Genomic DNA, 21105 nt, shown 5'->3' with positions numbered 1-21105 from the left:
GTTTCTTTAGAGATGGTGGGAAGCTCTCAAAATGCATATTTAGGAATCTCATTTAGTTGATGTCCAATTTAATTCTAATCTCTGTTAGTATATGTTTGAAGGAAATAGACTTAATGGAATTATGCAGTCAGATCAGTGAGCACTTGTTCCTGCATTTGGTACAGTGCAAAGGTCTCTGCAAGAGGAATTAAGAATGTGGGGTTCAAGTCTCAACTCTGCCACCCGCTCTCCCTATCACTTAAGCCAGTTAAGAAAGTCACTTCCCCTCTGAACATCAGTTTCTTATTCATAAAACGGAGATCAGGATGCCTTTCTGGTAACTTTGTTATTAGGAATAAGTGATATCACATATATACAGAAAGAAATCACAAAATTTTTCATGAGCTCAAAGATTCCCATGAGAGAGTCCACAAAGAATAGTTTAATATGTATTTTGTGTTCTTGTTCTTGTTTCCTTTCATATGTATATGTGCTAAATCCTCCATTAGGTTATAAGCTCCTTATAGCCACAGTGAGCATACCATATCCTCTTTCCATGTTGCTCTTCAAATTATGCATAACTAATGGACACTCATAAGGCTTTGTTGACAGATATTCTCTCTCTTATCCCTCAGTTCCAATATCAAGCAAATAGTTACCCCTGTCAGAAAGTCTCCTTTCACCTATTCTATGTCTAAACCTCTTTGCTGTAATCCATGCCTATTTCCACATATTCTATCCTCTAAACTCATGGAGAATTGGCAGGTCAGCATGGACTTAACAAAAGCCTTTATCACTGTTACCAAACTCTTTTCAGCTGCAAGACGGAATACTAGGTTCTCAAGTTAAATCTGCCCATCCTACAACCCAAAACAAGTGGAATTAACTACTTTAACCCCAGGAAAAAAGGCAGAGTACTGGCTGGCTCACTAAAGTTTTCTAGAGCCAAGGAATTCTAGAGGAAAGCACAACCAAACCCGCCTGGGCAACAGAGAGGAACAAAGTACAGTGGCATAAAATGGCTAGAGGAAATATGGACAGAGAAGAAAGGCAGGACAGGGATAAAAGCACCAGCGAAACTACAGTGTTCCCAGGGCACCGGTATTCCCTTAGAAGAATGAGGAGATGCTCTGGTCTATTCTGATGCTTAAACAAAAGTCTTTACTTAACAAGTAAGTTAGCATTAGCTCCTAATAAAACACTTTTAAAAGCTGAAGGGATGGTGAGGAAAGGATGGCTATCTCCCAGTCTCCCTCCTTGGATCCCATCAATGTGCATACCTGGTCTCCCCTCAGCTCATAGTCTTTCTATATTCTTTTCATGAGGTTTTAAATAATTGGGCCCAGTTCAACGCACCTTTTAGGTTTAAGAGCAGAGTATTTTTAATCAAAGCCACCTCGCCCATTCTTTACCAATATGATGTGACTTTCATTAAACAGCCCGACGAGGGCTCGCGCAATCATCCGACTCGCGTAAACACGTGTGCCCGAAGCCAGCTCCCGCTCGCCCTGCGCTTCAGCACTGCCGCCTCTGGATAGCGCCTTGCTGGCAGGCTGGCTCGGGCCTCCCCCCCACGTCTCTCATCCATCTCCAGCCCACTCTCTCTCCTCTTCTCGTTTACTTCAGTGCCAGAGAAAAAGCACCTCCAACTTCTAACCTCTACTCTATGCCTGCTTTTAAAGTGACCTCCGCGTCCCTCCCTCAGGGTCTAAATGCGCACGCCCCCGCGCCGTTGGGTCCTACCGGAGCAGCAGCGAAGCCGCGTCCACCAGTAGCCCGAGATCTCCAACAGGCACTGACCACATTTCCCTTGCCCCTGCTGAATCCCAAAGCAGCAGCCAGGAGCCCCTGCTCGCTCCCTTTCTCTCCACGCCCCAAAACCTCCAAGAAACAAACACGCAACGATGCGCGCTCCCCCCGCCCCAACTCGCGCGCGCACACACACTCACACTCATACACACACTCGCACGCCGCAAGCCTTCCGGGTGCCATCGCCGCCCTGGGCAGAGCCTCAGCCAACTTGGGCCCGGATCCATCAACACCCGCTGCCTCGAAAAGGGCTGCCCGCAGCGGCCGCCCCGCCCCCTCCCCTTCCTAGGCAGTGGGTCCCGGCAGCCAAGCCCTGGCTGGCGAGCCCCCACCCCTTTCACTCAGCCATCCACCTCGCGCGGGCAATATACGGTCCACAACCCTCAAACATTCGCCCCTGGGCCGCCCTGAACCATTAGCCAAACCCTAAATTAATCTCCCTGAAGCCCCAGCCCTGCTAATGGTGTGTTGTGTGTCAGTGTGTTTGTGTCTCCAAGGCATGTACATCATTTAACTCCTGCGAGCTTTCCATCCATCCTAAACAAACAGCACGTTATCTCCAACCCCCTCCTTCCTTCTCCGCGTCCCAATCTCTGCCCCCACCCCGATCCTCACCCGCCAAGTGACCAAACTACCACACCACCGCACCCCAGTTCTGGAACCTCGATCTCCCACCGGGTCTAAACCCAGTCACCTCGGGCCCCTCCCCTCCCCCACCCCTTTGGCCCCCAGCGTGCCGGGTCTGGCCCGAGCAAGTGACGCCTGGGAAGCGCAGTCTACGTCCCTTCCCAGGAGCCCGAAATAGAGGGGCTGACCTCCCACCAGAGGAATCAGCCGGCGCATCCCGCCGAGGGGCACACGCCTTACTGTCGGGTCGCCCTGGAAAATACAGGTGCCGGGGAAGGAGAGAGGCGGAAGCAGCCTCCGGGGGTGGGCGGGAGGACTCACCGAACATCTGAATGTGCCCTTTGGTGATGGGATTGAAGCTGCCGCAGGCAAGCAAGATAACGTGGGTCTTGGTGGTCTCCGTCATCTTGCGGGTGGGTCCCTCGCGCTGGTCCAGGGGTCGCCTCTTTTTTTGTGTCTCGATATGTCTGCAGAGGGAGAAAGGAAGGCGAGGCTCCGGCGGTGGATGCTGTGGACTCCAAGGAGCCGCTCCAGACGCAAACCGCGTCACTCCCCGCCTCCCCTTAACGCTTGCAGCTCCGGCCAGATCCGAAGCTGCTTTTGTATTGCTCTGCTCCGTCCTTCTCTTTTCTTTTTGTGTTGTCCTTTTCCAGGTCTCTGGTCCTGGTCTCCCGCCCCTCCCTTTCCTCGCCCCCACCCACCTCCCTCCATCACGCTCTTCCCTAGTGTTTCTGCAGGTAAGACGTGGTACCCACGCCCAGAACCATGAATACTCACAGCATGGTGAGTATTCTTTCTCTTACCTCCTTCCGACTTTTCCTCCCACACGCTAACATTTTTTTCTGTCCACATCTACTTTCTCTAACATTTCCAACTCCAAAAGTGTTTGATCTTAAGAATTGGGGATTTTTTTTCTTCCTCAAATTTTTAAGTGAGAAATGACAATTGTTCATGTCAGGAATACTGATTTCTGTCTTTCTTTTTCCCCTTATCTGATGATTTTGAACTGTTGAACTCAATCTGAAATCCTGAATCCTTCCCCTAGAATGATGGACTTTTGGGGGGGGGGGGTGTTGAAGCAATGCTGAAAACATGGATGGGGCAGAGTGACTAAAGTTGTATTAGAAAACTACCGTGATCTTACATAAGTCACCAAAGTTGAGACAAAGATTTACCCATCCAACAAGTGTTTCTTGAGTGCTCACTATGTTTGGGGCGCTGTAACCCTACTGGAGGGAGATAGACAACACACAGAAGAGGAAAATTTTTTTTTCATGTTTATTTGTTTTTGAGAGAGAGACAGCATGAGTGGGGGAGGGGCAGAGAGAGAGAGAGAGAGAGAGAGAGAGGGAATCTGAAACAGGCTCCAGGTTCTGAGCTGTCAGCACAGAGCCTGACACAGGGCTCGAACTCTGAACAACAACATCATGACCTGAACCGAAGTCGTGTGCTTAACTGCCTGAGCCACCCAGGCACCCCAGGAGGAAAATATTAAATGCCAATTGTGCAATGCACAATAAGTGAATGCCATTCACTCTGACAAAACAAAGGGTGAATGGAAGAGTGGGGACCACTTCAAATCCAGGAGTCAGGAAAGGCCTCCCTGGGCAGGTGAAATTTAAACTGCAGCCTAAAGGACAAGTACCTGTTAGTACATATATTTTGGGACAAAGAAAGGTCTTTTTGTGCTCATAGATGTGAAAGAAGGCCAGTGTGACTAGAGTTCATGAATAAGGGGAAAATGCTAGGAGACAAGATTGGACTGTTGATCAGGACAGAATCGAATGGGACTTCGGGGCTAGGATAGGGTTGGGATGCTTTTCTAAGTGGAATAACTTAGGAATGAGAAAAGGAAACCACTGAAACTTTAAGCAGAGGAGTGATGAGTAATTTACATTTTTATACGATCACTCTGGCTGGCAGTTGAAAAGTAGGATGGCAAGGCCAGCATTTAGGAAATTCTGCTGGTGGCCTCGGCTAAGTAGAGTTGTCCTTGGACTAGGATTTATAAAGGTGAAGTTGGTGAGAAGCAGGTGGTCTCACAACAACAAGTTTTGTTGATAGTTTATGGTCCTTGCATATGGATTGGATGTGTGGGATGAGGCAAAGAGAAATCTAAGAAAATGTCTAGAAGTTTGGGGTAAGCAAAGGAGTGGGCTGAGACTGAGAAAGTGGGGAAAGAAACTTTGGGGGATAACTAAGTGTTCCATTGTGATACAATAGATAGACCTAATAATTCTTATTTTTTAATGGCCTTTTAAAAAGTTGAGGTATAATTGACATACTACATTGTATTAATTTTAGGTGTCCATAATAATTCTGAATTTAGAGTTCCACAAGTACAAATATTTACCTTTCCTAGGCTTCTAGATTTCTTGAATAAATTGCTACCCTATATTACTGGTTGATCGTTGTTTCTTATCCAAGATCACATAAATATTTGTGCAGTAAATATTTGCTAAATTATGCTGAATTGCAAATCAACCCTAATGTGCACAAAATTTCTAGTTCAGATACAAAAGTCCTACAAGTTGATGTACATTTATAATGGGGTTAGTATCTTTCCTGGCATGGGATGCAGATTAGTGGAGTAGAAAGAACAAGAGATATTGAAGGGAAGCTGACTTGGGTATGAAACTCTGACACTAGCTGGGCAATTAGCATAATTATAGTTAAGCTATAAATATTTATGGAGTGTCTGCCCTGTGCCAGGCACTTGTTTTAGGGACTGTGAACAAAACAAAGTCCCTACTTTAATAGAGCTCACATTCTAGAGGGGAAAACACACCATAAAAAAAAATGAATAAATATAATGGCAATAGATACAATGAAGAATAAAGCAGGGTAAGAAGAAAAGGAAAGGAAAATCCTCCTTTCTATGAGGTGGTCAGGGATGGCATCTCTGTTAAGATGGTATTTGAGCAGGGATGTGAAGCAAGTGAAGGAATATGTCATTTGGGGAAGAATATACCCGGCAGAATAGCAAATACAAAGACCCTGAAGGAGCAGGAATGGTTGGGATTGTTCAGCAAGCATGCCTGTATTGCTTAAGAAAAGAAAGAAAGTGAAAAGTGGTAGGAGACAGATCAGAAAAATAGAACAGACATATAGATAGGGCCTCATAGCTATGGTTAGGGCTTTGATTTTTTCAGAGATAGGAAGTCACTGGAGGGTTTTGAGTGGGGAAGTGACATGAGCTAACTTACACTGGAAAAGTGTCAGCTTGGCAGGAGATACAAATTCTGGAGTCATTGGTATAGCTTAATATTTAAAACCATAGGATTAAATGAGGTCATCTAGGGAGTAACAGATATCTAAATGAGAAAGGAGTCCATCAGCTTCAGCCCTGGGGCACACCAAATTAATAGTAGCTAATATCCCTTGAGTATCACTAAGAAGCCCCCGCACCATAAGCTGGTTGCAGATGTTAATTCATTTGACACTCAAAGTAACTCTGATTGTGAGTTCATATAAGTCTAATAAGTTCATGTAATTTACCCCATTTTAAAGATGAGCATAAGGGAGAACAGAGAAATGAAACAACTCTTCCAAGTTCAGACAACGAGTATGTATGCAGCCAGATTCCAACTCTAGTAGTTTTTGATTGAAGGCCCTGCTCTTGATCCAATGCTACTATCTCATCGTGTTTCACTGCTACCCTATACTAACCACATTCCTAAAAATGAGAATAACGATACCAAGCCACCAAGATTTGAGGATTCCTGGTAATGGATGTAGACTATGTAGCATATAGTAGATGATCAGTAAGTGATACCTATTTAATAAATGAGAGAGTGGGACTTCTTAGCAGAGATTTGAAGAACAGATTGAGAAGTGCTCTACCACGTCTTTAGGTTTTCCCTTCTTTATCCAGGAGAAAAGAAAAAGTAGACAACAAAATTCTGTGTTAGCCTGCTGGAATGACTAGACACTCAATGCTACAAGTTGATTTTATTAATTTTATTTTTTTTAATTTCATGCTTTTTTTTTTAAGTTCATTTATTTATTTTTGGAAGAGAGAGAGAGAGCATGAGCAGGGGAGGGGCACAGAGAGAGGGAGAGAGAATCCCAGGCAGGCTGTGCAGTGTCAGCATGGAGCCCAATGTGGGCCTTGAACTCATGAACTGTAAGATCATAACCTGAACCCAAACCAAGAGTCAGATGCTTAATCAACCGAGCCACCCAGGTACCCCTACAGTTTAATTTTAGTAAAAAGAAAGAAAACATATCCAACTCAGAATCTCCACACATAATAGTGGTCAGTAAATATTTACTGATGAATTAAGATAAAAAAATCTTTTCACCAGCCCAGTGCCCAGAGAGTAACAATGAAACAGGAGTGTGTCAATACAATGCAATAAATGTTTTCAATTTTGTAGGTTATGTCTTAAGTAATAGTTTAAATGCTATCGATTAGATTAATTGGTTATGATTTTTTTTAACATTTATTATTGAGAGAGAGACACAGAGCATGAGCAGGGGAGGGGTACAGAGAGGGGGAGACACTGAATCTGAAGTAGGCTCCAGGCTCTGAGCTGTCAGCACAGAGCCTGATGCTAGGCTTAAATTCACAAACTGCAAGATCATGACCTGAGCTGAAGTTGGTCGCTTAACCAACTGAGCCACCCAGGTGCCCCTAATTGGTTGTGATTCTAATTGTCTCTTGTCATTTTCCTTATGCTTATATCTAACTTCTGCATCCCCAAAGAAGCCTCTGGAATTGGAATACAAAAACATGGGTAGGGGTACCTAGGTGGCTCCATCAGTACAGCATGAGACCCTTGATCTCAGGGTAGTGAGTTCGAGCCCCAGGTTGGGCATGGAGTCTACTTAAAAATAAATAAATAAGTAAAAATTTAAAAATAAAAAATAAATTAAAACATGCAGAGCAAATCCTGGTTCTGCCATTTGTTAATTGTTTGGCTTTGGGCGAGTCATTTATTGCTGACTTTATTTTGTCAACTGGAAATACTATAAAACATGCCATGTGTACTTTACAGGGGTGCAATATGGATCAAATAACACCATGTGTGACTTACTGACTTTTTAAAAAGCATACTGTCATCTTTAGGTCATACTCTATAGTTGTTCCATACAAAATACCTATCGTTTTTCAGTGTTTAGTTGTTTCTATGGATGGCTTTGTCAAGGAGGTTTCTGAAAGTACTGATCACAGAGGGTAATAGCTTTGGAAATGTGCCAATAGTGTATATATTAACCAATAAAAACAAATCGCCAGAAACATACTAACAATGAATTTATTTTCAGGGAAGATTCCAAGGCTGGTTTATAAGATATAGAAATGGGAATGTCAACTCTTGCATAATACATGTACCTTAATATATATAGTGATCTATTCTCAGGAGTGCCTATTTTAACTTAGGTAATATAATTTGGTCCAATATTTCAACTTTCCAACAGCTGGGTAATTGTTTTAGGCTGAAAAGGAACCAGAGTCACTCTCCTACAACCTAAATCTTGCAATCTGCTCTAGCCAGTTCAGTTTCCAAATAGGTCAAGATAGACATTCCAATCCAGAACTCTCCTTGCTGAAAATATCTGTTCTGATGGGTAGGCATAAGTGTGTATTGGGTCTGATTTGAAATGTACACATGTAAAGTTTAGCAAAGTGGGTACGCATGCTCCCTTCTCTCCCTATTCACCTAGTCCAGACTAATCATCCGTTTACATCACATTCCATGTTTATGAATGGTTCCAAGGTAGTATTAGGGGTCATCCTTTATAGGAAGAGCAAAAAGGCACACACATAGATGTGACTTCTGCTTTTTTTTTTTTTAAGTTTTTAATTTATTATTTATTTTTGAGAAAGAGAGAGTGTGAGCAAGGGAAGGTCAGGGAGAGAGGGAGAATCCCAAGCAGGCTCCATGCTGCCAGCATAAAGCCCGATGTGGGGCTTGAACCCATGAAACTGTGAGATCATGACCTGAGCCAAAATCAAGAGTCAGACGCTCAACCTACTGAGCCATCCAGGCACTCCTAGATGTGAATTCTTTAGTTCTTGACATAAAGTCAGAGAGTGAATATCTTATATTTTCCCTGTAAAAGTATTGTTCTGAGAGAACCATGACTCTTTGGGATGCTCTACATTCCTCTGCGTTTGTATAATTCTCTCTCCTTTGTTTTCTCCACTTTTCTTCAAGATAAATGTCTTCAGGGATATAGCTAAAATGGCTGTCATTACCCTCCCCATCTTCTCCACAAGCATTTTTACATCTGTGAGGTGAAAAATGCCCCTAGATCAAAATTCTCCTTCCTCTAGCTCTAAATCCCCAAAACCTCACTCAGACTTATAATTTCTCTAATCATTCAAATCATATTTCACAAATGAAAAATGTTTCCAAAATTAAAAAAAAATTTTTTTAACGTTTATTCATTTTTGAGAGAGAGACAGAGACAGAGTGCAAACAGGGGAGGGGCAGAGAGAGGAGACACAGAATCTGAAGCAGGTTCCAGGCTCCAAGCTGTCAGTACAGAGCCTGATGTGGGGCTCGAACTCACGGAGCGCGAGATCAGAGCCGAAGTCAGATGCTTAACCTACTGAGCCACCCAGGTGCCCCAAATTTTCCCAAATTTAAAGTCTGGTTGTCAATTACAAACATGGCCATTCTGCTGGTGCCACAGGCAAAAGGGAAAAAGTACACAGGTTTTTATAACCAATAAGCATTGTATACCATTAAAGATAAATTTCCTCAGCTAGCTCAGATATTTGCTAATTTATTCACCATGGCTTCTTTCAGATGGCGGGGAGAGGAGAGTATAAATCACTATTTTCATCCTGAGACTGAGGATCTCACAACTTTTAAAGTTTTCCCAAGAGCAGAAGTGGGAGATAGAAAAAATCAGTTGTAGCAGACTTAGAAGTATAATTACAAAGTCTAGTATTCCCTGAAATGACATCTGAGAATATCTCTGCCTCTCCTTTATGCCGCCCAAATGGAAAACATTTGGCTCAAGGGAGTGCTAAATAAAAGATAGGCAACTTAAACTACAAAATATGCTTTCCCATGATGTCACTACCTCAAAATTTGGTTAAGTCAAATCTAACCTAGAATTTCAATCCCATGATCCCCCAAACCTATGAGATCTAGAAAACAACAGTGGCACAGCTGAGCTATTCTCACAACTTGCCAGCACTAATTAAACTGATTTCAGAAGAATAGAGACATAAGAAAAATTTGTACCACTTGGACCTGTTAGTTTGAATCTTCACCACCTGTATTCCTTTTGTTGGTGAGGTTGAGGAGGCTCAAGGTTGGTCTGGTACGTTTTTAGATTTTATAAATTGCTTGCTTTTCTCAGGACTATTTCAGAAATCCATAACAGAAACCCTATTTAAACTAGCTTAAGACAAAGAGATTTTATTGATCTATGTGAGTAGGAAATTACTTTACAGTTGTTTATGAGATGGTCAGCCAAGTAGGGTATTAGAGGAGACACAGGGGCTGCCTGGGTGGCTTAGTCTGTTGAGCATCCGACTTTGACTCAGGTCATGATCTTGTGGTCCGCAAGTTCGAGCCCTGCATCGGGCTCTGTGCTGACAGGTCAGAGCCTGGAGCCTGCTTCAGATTATGTGTCTCCCTCTCTCTCTGCCCCTTTCCCTGCTTGCACTCTGTCTCTGTCTCTCTCTCAAAAATAAACAAATGTTAAAAAAAAAAAGTGTTAATAAATAAATAAGAGGAGACACAGGAGAGGCCCAGGAAAACAAAGTTTAATATTCTCACAGGTTCTAGAGACAAGAGACAGAGACTTGTCATGCAAGGGCCACAGGGAAAAACACCAGGATAGTCAGGAGGTGGAAGAGAGGAATGAGGTGAAAGCTTAGGCCATGGACATTTACTTCCATAGAAAAGGCAAAGCAGAGCAGAGTAAGCAGTTCAGGATAGGCTAATTTGAATAATTTGGGAGGGCTTTGGGCTGCAAGGGTGGTACCTAGTTGCCTGGTGCCTGGCCCTAGGATGATAAAGACAGAGAATCTTGCCTCCTGGAGTTCATGAGCCAGGTAGAGAAGGTCTGGTTCTGGAGTAGTTTGCATATCAAAGTTTGCAAAGTAGTTTGCATATACTCTTTGTTGGGCCCTTTCCTATCTCTAAGAATTGACTACCTCTGGGACAGACAGCCTCTCCCCAGAAAGAGAAGAGTTGTTGTTGTTTTTGTTGTTGTTTAAAGATACCAAAACATCACAATATATCATAGATATAACAAAAACCTAAAGGGTAGATCTAGCTTTAGGCAAAGCTGTATTCAGTAGTTCAAATAATATCATCAAGACCCCATTTCTGTCTCTTACCATCTCTCAATCTACTTTCTTTTGTGATTGCTTTATTTTCAGATGGGCGCTCTCCCCATCAAAGCAAGGTAGCTGCTGGCAGCCTCAAATTACATTGTGTTTTTTTTTAAGTTTATTTAATTATGTTTAGAGAGACAGAGACAGACTGAGTAAGGGGTAGAGAGTGCGGGAGAGAGAGAATTTGTGGGGCTCAAACTCACGAAACTGTGAGATCATGACCTGAGCCCAAACCAAGAGTTGGACATTTAACCAATTGAGCCACCCAGGCACCCCATCAAGACATTGTCTTACAGATCATAATCACCTTGAAAGAGGGCACATCCTTCCCAGGAATGCCAGTAAACTCTTAAGGAAGACTCTCATTATCCTGCATTCGTCTTGTGCCCATCCCTGATCAATTACTGTGATTAAAAAGAGAAGTATTCTAATTGGCCAAACGTGGGTCATTTACCCATACTGGGCTTGGAAAGGGAAGGAAAACAGGAAGGAGGCCAACTCTATCCACACTACTTGGCTGGGCAGGATTGTTATAGAGCACAGTAGACAAACTTGGCAAAATTATGCCCCCAACATTGCTATAAGAAGAAAATATATATTATAGATATCAAGTTCAACAATCTGATTGAAGCCAGGAACGTCTTGTTAATATTTAGAACTCCAATTTCTTGTAGGGGGTAGGCTGAGATTTTTTTATTCCTATTCTGAGTTACATGTTTTTAAGAAATAGACTGGCCCAAATAAATCCCAACAGGTGATGGTAATGCCTGCAACTACACGATCTGTGCACTTTTGCTTTCCCTCTTTCCACAGGCTCTCTTTTAGGTCATCACAGTGTTGTGTACTCCATAAAGTGTAAAGTCACTCCTTTGAGCAGATTATCATCAGATGGAAGTAGGCATCCATGCCCAAAGCCCTGTATGTACACTCCTGAACTTTTTGGCCCTAGAAAGTCAGAAATGACATTTCTCAGGCTCCTTTGCAACTAGATTTCTGGATACTAATTAAATCTACCAGGGCAATGCCCTTGTCTGAGGTTTGGAAGGCAGAAGTGAGGCTAAGGCCATCTTGCTACTGCTCTTGCTACTAAGCAACATTGTTGACATCCGAAGCCGGAACCCGTATTCCAGTAGTCCCCAGACCTTAGTCACTGAAGTCGTGGGCGTGGAGAGGTGGTTTGGCAGCTGACCTCTGGACTACAGCTGTTGTGATGTGCCCTTACAATCTAGACCCCAGTGGGGGCCCCTAACTTCCTTTTGTTTAGCTCTTCCAGTGAATTTCATAAGCCCTTAATTCCTTGTTTTTAATCCCTTTCTGCTTAAAATACCTACAATTGTTTCTGTTTCCTGAGTTGAAATCTGACACACCCCCTTAAATGCTGTATCTAGCTGTACCCTCTTTTTGTGCGGGCAAGAGAAAATTATATGTAAATGAAGTTATTTGGGAAATGTAAATACGCAATGAAAAAGAAACTGATTGACAGGAGTTAGAATAATGGGTGAAAGAATTATAGGTTTTGTGCATGCGTGTTTCATGAGCAGGGGAAGGGAGAATGTGGGAAGGATGCATCAAGCAGAATGATGAGTAATGACTGGGAAAAGAGAAAGATGCACAGGGGACCCCAGGGTTCTACAAGGGAATGAGCACAGTTGTGATTAATACATTTTTTATTATTAAGAACTTGACCCAAAAATTACTTACATGTGTGGAACCATTTAGCGTACACACATATGTTATTCTATTGGATCCTGGAATGATTCTGTGAGCTAAGCATTTGCAGGCCCTTTTCTGAATTTTTCATATGAGGAAAGAAAACAAGGTTCAGGAAGTTTAAGTGCCTTCCTCAAGGTCGTAACCAGTAAGTGTCCAGATCAGAACCTCCAGGCTGCTGGCTACAGAAATTAGTTTAGTTTAAGAATGAGGGAGATTTGGGGCACCTGGGTGGCTCAGTCGGTTAAACATCTGATTTGGGCTCAGGTCATGATCTCATGGTTTATGGGTTTAAGCCCTGTGTCAGGCTCTATGCAAACAACACAGAGCCTGCTTGGAATTCTCTTGCTCTCTCTCTCTCTCTTTCTCTCTCTCTCTGCCCCTCCCCAACTCACTCACACACTCTCTCTCTCTCAAAATAAATAAATAAACTTAGGGGGCACCTGGTGGCTCAGTCAGTTGGGTGTCTGACTTCGGCTCAGGTCATGACCTCACAGTCTGAGAGTTTGAGCCCCGCATCGAGCTCCATGCTGACAGCTCAGAGCCTGGAGTCTGCTCCCTCTCTCTCTACCCCTCCCCCACTCACACTCTGTCTCTCTCCCTCTCAAAAATAAATAAACATTAAAAAAATTGTTTTAATTAAAAAAACTTTAAAAAAAGAATGAGGGGGATTTGAGGCTTTCAGGCCATCGAGGAGAATAGACACGCTATTTTTAAATCTGAACACAAAGGCTATAGAGCCTAGTCATAAAAATTCTTGCCTTTCTCGAGATTAGAGGGTGCCTCTTTCTTCTTTCTCAGCCACAGTCTTCTGAGCGGTGGAGTGTGTGCAGCCTGGCAGTGGGACTGAGGAGCAGAGTGGATTCAGTCTCTATACTGGGTAAATCTGGCATTCTGTGGATAGTCTTGGCTTGATGCTCCCATATTGTAGTAAAGTTATTCTTGCATTTAAAAGTCTGGCTGAGTTGTTATGACTCATCATGGAAAAAGGCACTGGGGTGAAGTGAGAGACTAAGTTTTGGTTCTAAAGGTAACATTTAAGACAGAACACCCTTTGAGTGCTCCTGTCGTGACTTATGGTGACTGGGACACAGAGGGCCCCTGACGTTTGTGTCCACCTCTGCTGTAACACTTACTATCACATGGGTCAATCCTACTTTAAGGTGCAGATAAGCAAGGGGTCTTGCTTGGGAGATAGAGAGAGCTATCTCCACCGGGGCAGTGTGATTCTCAAATAGCTGTTCAGAAATGGCAGGAGAGAGGGAAGGATGAATAAGCTGTCATCCAGAGGAACCAAAATGAGCTGGCTCCGTGATTTATTTCTTCTGCCTGGAGGACACTTTATTATCTGGTGAAAGGAAGATAGTTCTCTGTCCCTGGGATGACTAGCACCTGATAAACATGGATGTGTCTGGCCCTGACTTTGGAATTGTGGGGAAGAGGAAACACTGTCTTAGGGGGACTATAGAGCTTCCCCCACTTTGGCCAGGTCTAGTGGCATTTGCCCTAGACTAGCCCCTGTCTCAGTAAATGCAAGCAATAGTCTCTTTAGGGTTAGCAGGGCCTCCAGCTGCCCTGGGAAAAGAGAAAATGAAAGGAAGGGAGGATCTCACCTCACTTGCAATTGTCTGTCAGAGAGGAGGATCTAAAGGGGACTCAAAGGGGGTACCTAGGTGGCTCAGTCTGTCAAGCATCTGACTCTTGATCTCAGCCCAGGTCATGATCTCACTGTTCGTGGGATGGAGCCCTATGTCGGGCTTTGGTCTGATAGTGCAGAGCCTGCTTGGGATTCTCTCCCTCTCTCTCTGCCCCTCTTCCTCCTCCATGCAGTCTTTCTCTTTCTCAAAAATAAATATACATTGAAAAATAAAGGGGACTCAGGGAAGGAGAGGAGAGTATGGGAAGTGAGAGCTACTCTACACCGATATGTGTGTGTGGAAATTTCTTAAATTTCAGTAGATGCACTCTAGAGAGAAAAGCACAGAGGACACTATAGAACATTGCAAGTCTGGGGACACCTGGGTGGCTCAGTCGGTTGGACGACCGACTTCGGCTCAGGTCATGATCTCACAGTCTGTGAGTTCAAGCCCCACATCGAGATCTTGCTGACAGCTCAGAGCCTGGAGCCAGCTTCAGATTCTGTGTCTCCCTCTCTTTCTGCCCCTCCCCCACTCTGTCTCTCTCTCTCAAAAATAAAAACATTAAAAAAAAAGAACATTGGAAGTCCATAAAAAATATACTCTGTCTCCCCCCCTCAGCTTTACTGAGATATAATTAACAAATAAAACTGTATATTTAAGGTGTACAGCATGATTTGATATTTGTATACATTGTAAAATGATTACCACAACCAAGTTAATGAACACATCCAACTCACCCTCAGTTTTTTTTTTTTAATTTTTTTTAAAATTTGCATCCAAATTAGTTAGCATATAGTGCAACAATGATTTCAGGAATAGATTCCTTAATGCCCTTTACCCATTTAGCCCATCCCCCCTCCCACAACCCCTCCAGTAACTCTGTTTCTTTTTGATATTTAAAAGTCTCTTTTGTTTTGTCCTCTCCCTGTTTTTATACTATTTTTGCTTCCCTTCCCTTACATTCATTTGTTCTGTGTCTTAAAGTCCTCATGAGTAAAGTCATATGATATTTGTCTTTTTCTGACTAATTTTGCTTAGCATAATACCCTCTAGTTTCATCTACGTAGTTGCAAATGCCAAGATTTCATTCTTTTTGATTGCCAAGTAATACTCTATTGTATATATATATATATATATACCACATCTTCTTTATCCATTCATCCATCGATGGACATTTGGGCTCTTTCCATACTTTGACTATTGTGGATAGTGCTGCTATAAACATTGGAGTGCATGTGTCCCTTCGAAACAGCACACCTGTATCCCTTGGATAAATACCTAATAGTGCAATTGCTGGGTCGTAGGGTAGTTCTATTTTTAATTTTTTGAGGTACCTCCATACTGTTTTCCAGAGTGGCTGCACCAGCTTGCATTCCCACCAACAATGCAAAAGAGATCCTCTCTCTCCACATCCTGGCCAACATCTGTCATTGCCTGAGTTGTTCATGTTAGCCTTCTGACAGGTGTGAGGTGGTATCTCATTGTGGTTTTGGTTTGTATTTCCCTGATGAAGAGTGATGTTGAACATTTTGTTATGTGTCAGTTGGCCATCTGGATGTCTTCTCTGGAGAAGTGTCTATTCATGGCTTTTGCCCATTTCTTCACTGGATTGTTTGTGTTTTAGGTGTTGAGTTTAATAAGTTCTTTATAGATTTTGGATACTAACCCTTTATCTGATATGTATTTGCAAATATCTTCTCCCATTCCATCGGTTGCCTTTTAGTTTGGCTGATTGTTTCCTTTGCTGTGCAGAAGATGTTATTTTGATGAGGTCCCAATAGTTCATTTGTGCTTTTGTTTCCCTTGCCTCTGGAGACGGGTTGAATAAGAAGTTGCTGTGGCCAAGATCAAAGAGGTTTTTGCCTGCTCTCTCCTTGAGGATTTTTAGGTTGTGCATCTGAGCTCTTTCTTCCTTCTTTAGGAAGGCCTGGATTGCTATATCTTTCCTCTTATGACCACCTTTCCTGCATCCCAGAGGTTTTGGGTTGTGGTGTTATCATTTTCATTGGCTTCCATGAACTTTTTAATTTCCTCTTTAACTTCTTGGTTAGCCCATTCTTTTTTTTTTTTTTTTTTTTTTGCCCATTCATTCTTAACTAGGATGTTCTTAATCTCCAAGTATTTGTTACCTTTCCACATTTTTTTTTCTTTTTTTTTTTTTTTTTTAATTTTTTTTTTTTTTTTCCAACGTTTTTTATTTATTTTTGGGACAGAGAGAGACAGAGCATGAACGGGGGAGGGGCAGAGAGAGAGGGAGACACAGAATCGGAAACAGGCTCCAGGCTCCGAGCCATCAGCCCAGAGCCTGACGCGGGGCTCGAACTCACGGACCGCGAGATCGTGACCTGGCTGAAGTCGGACGCTTAACCGACTGCGCCACCCAGGCGCCCCTTTCCACATTTTTTCTTGGGGTTGATTTCGAGTTTCATAGCATTGTGGTCTGAAAATATGCACGGTATGATCTTGATCTTTTTGTACTTGTTGAGGGCTGATTTGTGTCCCAGTATGTGGTCTATTCTGGAGAGCGTTTCATGTGCACTGGAGAAGAATGTGTATCAGGATGAAATGTTCTGAATATATCTGTTAAGTCCATCTGGTCCAGTATGTCATTCAAAGCCATTGTTTCCTTGTGGATTTTTTGATTAGATGATCTGTCCATTGAAGTTCCCTACTATTATGGTATTACTATCAATGAGTTTCTTTATGTTTGTGACTAATTGATTTATATATTTGGGTGCCTTCACATTTGGCTCATAAATGTTTACAATTGTTAGGTCTTCTTGGTGGATAGACCCCTTGATTATGATATAATGCCCTTCTTCATCTCTTGATACAGTCTTTATTTAAAGTCTAGATTGTCTTATATAAGTATGGCTACTCTGGCTTTCTTTTGTTGACCATTAAGATCATAGATGGTTCTCCATCCCCTTATTTTCAATCTGAAGGTGTCTTTAGGTCTAAAGTGGGTCTCTTGTAAACAGCATATAGATGGATCTTGTTTTCTTATCCATTCTGTTACCCTATGTCTTTTGATTGGAGCAGTTAGTCCATTGACGTTTAGAGTGAGTACTGAAAGATATGAATTTATTGCCATTATGTTGTTTATAGAGTTGGGGTTTCTGGTGGTGTTCTCTTGTCCTTTCTCGTCTTTGTTGCTTTTGGTCTTTATTTATTTGTTTTTTTTCTTTTCTCCCCTCAGAGAGCCCCCTTAAAATTTCTTACAGGGCTGCTTAAGCGTCTAACTTTGGCTCAGGTCATGATCTCGTGGTTTGTGAGTTCGAGCCCCACGTCCGGCTCTGTGCTGACAGCTCGGAGCCTGGAACCTGCTTTGGATTCTGTGTCTCCCTCTCTCTCTGCCCCTCCCCTGCTCATGCTCTCTCTCTGTCTCTCAATAATAAATAAACATTAAAAAAAACTTTTTTTCTTTTTTTTTTAATTTCTTGCAGGGCTGGTTTAGTGGTCACAAACTCCTTTAATTTTTGTTTGGGAAACTTTTTATCTCTCCTTTTATCTTGAATGACAGCCTGGCTGGATAAAGAATTCTTGGCTGCATATATTTCTGATTCAGCACATTGAACATATCCTGCCACTCCTTTCTGGCCTGCCAAGTTTCTGTAGATAGGTCTGCTGCAAACATGATCTGTCTTCCCTTGTAGGTTAAGGACTTTTTTTCCCTTGCTGCTTTTATGATTCTCTCCTTGCCTGAGTATTTTGTGAATTTGAGTATGATATGCCTTGTTGATGGTCAATTTTTGTTGACTCTAATGGGAGTCCTCTGTGCTTCCTGAATTTTGATGTCTGTGTCTTTCCCCAGGTTAGGAAAGTTTTCTGCTATGATTTGCTCAAATAACCCTTCTACCTCTATTTCTCTCCCTTCCTCATCTGGGACCCCTATGATTCTGATGTTGTTCCTTTTTAATAAGTCACTGATTTCTGTAATTCTTGAATCGTGTTCTTTTGCCTTAATTTCCTTCTTTTTTTCTGTTTCATTACTGTCCATAAGTTTGTCATCTGTATCACTGATTCTCTGTTCTGCATCATCCATCCATGCCACCGTAGCCTCCATTCAAGATTGCAGCTCAGTTATAGCAATTTTTATTTCATATTGACTAGCTTTTACTTCTTTTATCTTCGCAGAAAGGGATTCTAATCTATTTTCGACTCCAGCTAGTATTCTTATTATCATGATTCTAAATTCTGGTTCAGACATCTTGCTTATATCTGTGTTGGTTAAGTCCCTGGCTGTCGGTTCTTCCTGCTCTTTCTTTTGGGGTGAATTCCTTTGTTTTGTCATTTTGAAGGGAGAAACGGAGTTGATGAGGTAAAAAAAAAAATTTGAAAAAAAAAACACACACACACAAAATTGAATAAATGATGCTAGATCCTAGGTGTGTTTTGGTCTGGGTGTTGAAAGGGGCTTGATAGATTAGAGAGAAAAGGAGAAAGGAAAAAAAAAGGAAATTGTTTGAAAATTTGAAAAAATGAATACACTGAAGTAGACTAAAATGAAATGCTGGAAGTAAAATAGAATTTGAAAAAATTTACACAAAAGTAAAAAATATAGTAGAAAAATAAAAATATTTTCAATAAAAATGGAAAATAAAAATGAATTTTTCTCTTTCTGTATTCAAGAAAAGGAAACAAAAAAGAGAAAAAAAGAAAAAGAGAAAGAAAGAAAGAAAATTGAATAGATGGACCATTGAACAGACTGAAATATGATTGAAATTACTTCATTTTCCCCTAGAAGTCAAACTATGAAGAGCTTTAGAGCCCATAAACTAAGCAGGTGGTGAGACTTGTGTTCTTGGTGAGTGAGGTTGGCCCAGTTGGGTGGGGCTTAGTGTAATGACTCCGTTTTCCACTAGATGGCGCTTGTAGGTGCGTATCCGTATGCGCAGTAGTGATGAAAATGGCGTCGCCCCCCTAGCCAGTCTCTAGTATGAGAATTCTGTTCTCCCTGATCAGCAATCGCTCACCCGTCTTTGTCTTCGGCTTCCATCCACCCCCAGCTCCTACACAGTCCGTGATCAAGTGCCAGGCAGCACCACCCTCCCCAGTCTTGTCTCAGATGTGGCTGTTTTTCCCGTCCCCTTACTTCTGAGGGACTGCAGCTTTGACCCGTTCTGCCCTTCCGCAGGAGGTTCTCACCAAGCAATGGCTGGGTGCCAGCCGCACCCAGGAATGTTTGTGGGACCATGCTGCTGTCAATGGCCAGAGACTGTGACCGGGTGCCAGCCCGCCCCAGAAAAAGTTTGTGAGATAGTATAGCAGCAGCGTTTCAGGGATTATGGCAAATCACAACACACATCTGGCACCAGGCTTCACCCTTAACGATGTTGTTCCAGCACCAGCGAATGTGGTTGTTCTCCCAGGTCCACTGGGGCCTTGCCTTTGGGGGACCCACACAGCCAGGTGTCCTGCCAGCAGGGGAACCGCCTCTCCCCTTGTGGCCGGAAGAACCCCGGACTCCACTCTGCTGCTGGGGATTCGTTCTTCTCACCAGAGCACCGCCAGGTATGGAGCTGCGGAGTTTCAGACTCTGCGCTCCCCCTGTTTACTGTCTTAATGGAATGTAAACCCTCTCCTTTCTCTTTTCTCCCTTTTTAGTTCACTCCCTGTGGCTGTTTCCCCTTTGCCACTTTCTCTCCAGCTGCTTTTGGCCGGGGTGCTTTTCCCGTATTCCCCGCCCCCGCCCGTCTCCGTCCTCTCCACACACAAAAGCGGCTCCCTGCCCTCCTCGGCTTTTCCCTCCCCCAGTTCACTGCCCTGCACCACGTACCTGCTGAATTCTGTGGTTCAGGTTGTGCAGGTTGTTGTGTTAATCCTCAGTTTTCTAGGTGTGCAGGATGGTTTAGTGTTGGTCTGGCTGTATTTCATGGTCGCGAGGCACACTAAAGGCGTCCATGCTGTTCCGCCATCTTGGCTCCTCCCCTCCAATTCACTCGCAGTTTTAATGCTGACAGATGGCCATGTAGATATTTGAAGTGAAGCCGGAAAGATGCGCTGAGAGGTCCCAAGCTCTGGAAGGTCTGAGATTTCATTTTGTAAAGGTGGGGAGGGTGCATTATATGAGTCACCTTTATAGTTGCTTTTGATTAATGTTGTCTTCTTGAACTGCCCTTGTGCACACATCCATTGGCCTGCATAGGCTACAAATTTTTCTCCTGCTGTCCCTCTGAATGGGAGCCCTTCTCACTCTCCATACTATTGAAAGAATTGTATTTTTAAGTGAAGGGAGGAAAGGAAATTGTCAGGTGAGCTTAAAAGTCATGTGTTCTGACTTTTTATTAAAAGCCTGCGTGTTGGCAAGGATTGTTATTACAATTTTCCAAATGAGAAAAGGGTCAGAGGAGTCAAATAATTTGCCCTAGATCATTCATTCAGCCACTACACGTGGCAGAGCCAGGATTGGAACCAGGGCTGTCGGAGTCCAGGGTCCACTCCTACTGCAAGGCCCCAAGCTGCCTTTTTGAAAGGAGACTGTGGATGGGGGTACACACCTTCCTTTCTCAATTGCAGGACAATCAAGTAGGTGTGGGTGTTTTGACTCTCAAACACGATAACTAGCCTAGACAAAGACAGAAGGCTATGCCAGCCCACTTTGAAGCCCAGTGACATTTCCAGCTAGAGGCTGAACACAACAACCTATCCAGAAGTGACTGCCAGCCAGAGCCCCACGAGTTGGAATCCTGGTGATATATGGGGTAGGTAAGGCAGCACTCAGTGCCTCTGATCACCAGCACCTGCGCCCTGTTTCCTCCCACACCAGCCCACCTCTGCTTGGAGCCTCCTTTTCCTCTTTCGTTGCGAGGCTTTGAAAGTGTTCTGGCTCAGCTGATCTTCCAAGTTTCTCCTACTTCTAGGATCTCTTAATCCCAGGGGACATCTTTTTCGAGGAAGACTTCCTGACCAAAGGAAAGCATGGGCCATTTTAGGTCCCCAACTCGAGACTCTCCATGCATTGAGGTGGTCTCCAACATGATCTCAACAATTTCATCACAGTAGAGGAAATGTTAACAAATAGTAAAGGGATCA

General features: G+C 43.1%; 1 protein-coding gene across 1 annotated transcript in view; it reads right to left on the bottom strand.

Moving 5' to 3' along the window:
* Positions 1-2963, bottom strand: part of NMNAT2 (nicotinamide nucleotide adenylyltransferase 2) — a 147694-nt gene extending 144731 nt beyond the window's left edge. The window contains exon 1 of the mRNA XM_060643751.3: positions 2737-2963. Within this exon, the coding sequence (XP_060499734.1) occupies positions 2737-2821 (85 nt within the window). The 5' untranslated portion in view covers positions 2822-2963. The remainder of the gene's footprint in view (positions 1-2736) is intronic.
* Between the last annotated feature and the right edge of the window lie 18142 nt (positions 2964-21105).

The sequence above is a fragment of the Panthera onca genome, chromosome F1 (assembly GCF_046562875.1).
Source record: "Panthera onca isolate mPanOnc1 chromosome F1, mPanOnc1 haplotype 2, whole genome shotgun sequence".
NCBI lineage: Eukaryota > Metazoa > Chordata > Mammalia > Carnivora > Felidae > Panthera > Panthera onca.
Note: the sequence above shows the minus strand (reverse complement) of the source record. Positions and strands in the feature narration are given on the sequence as shown.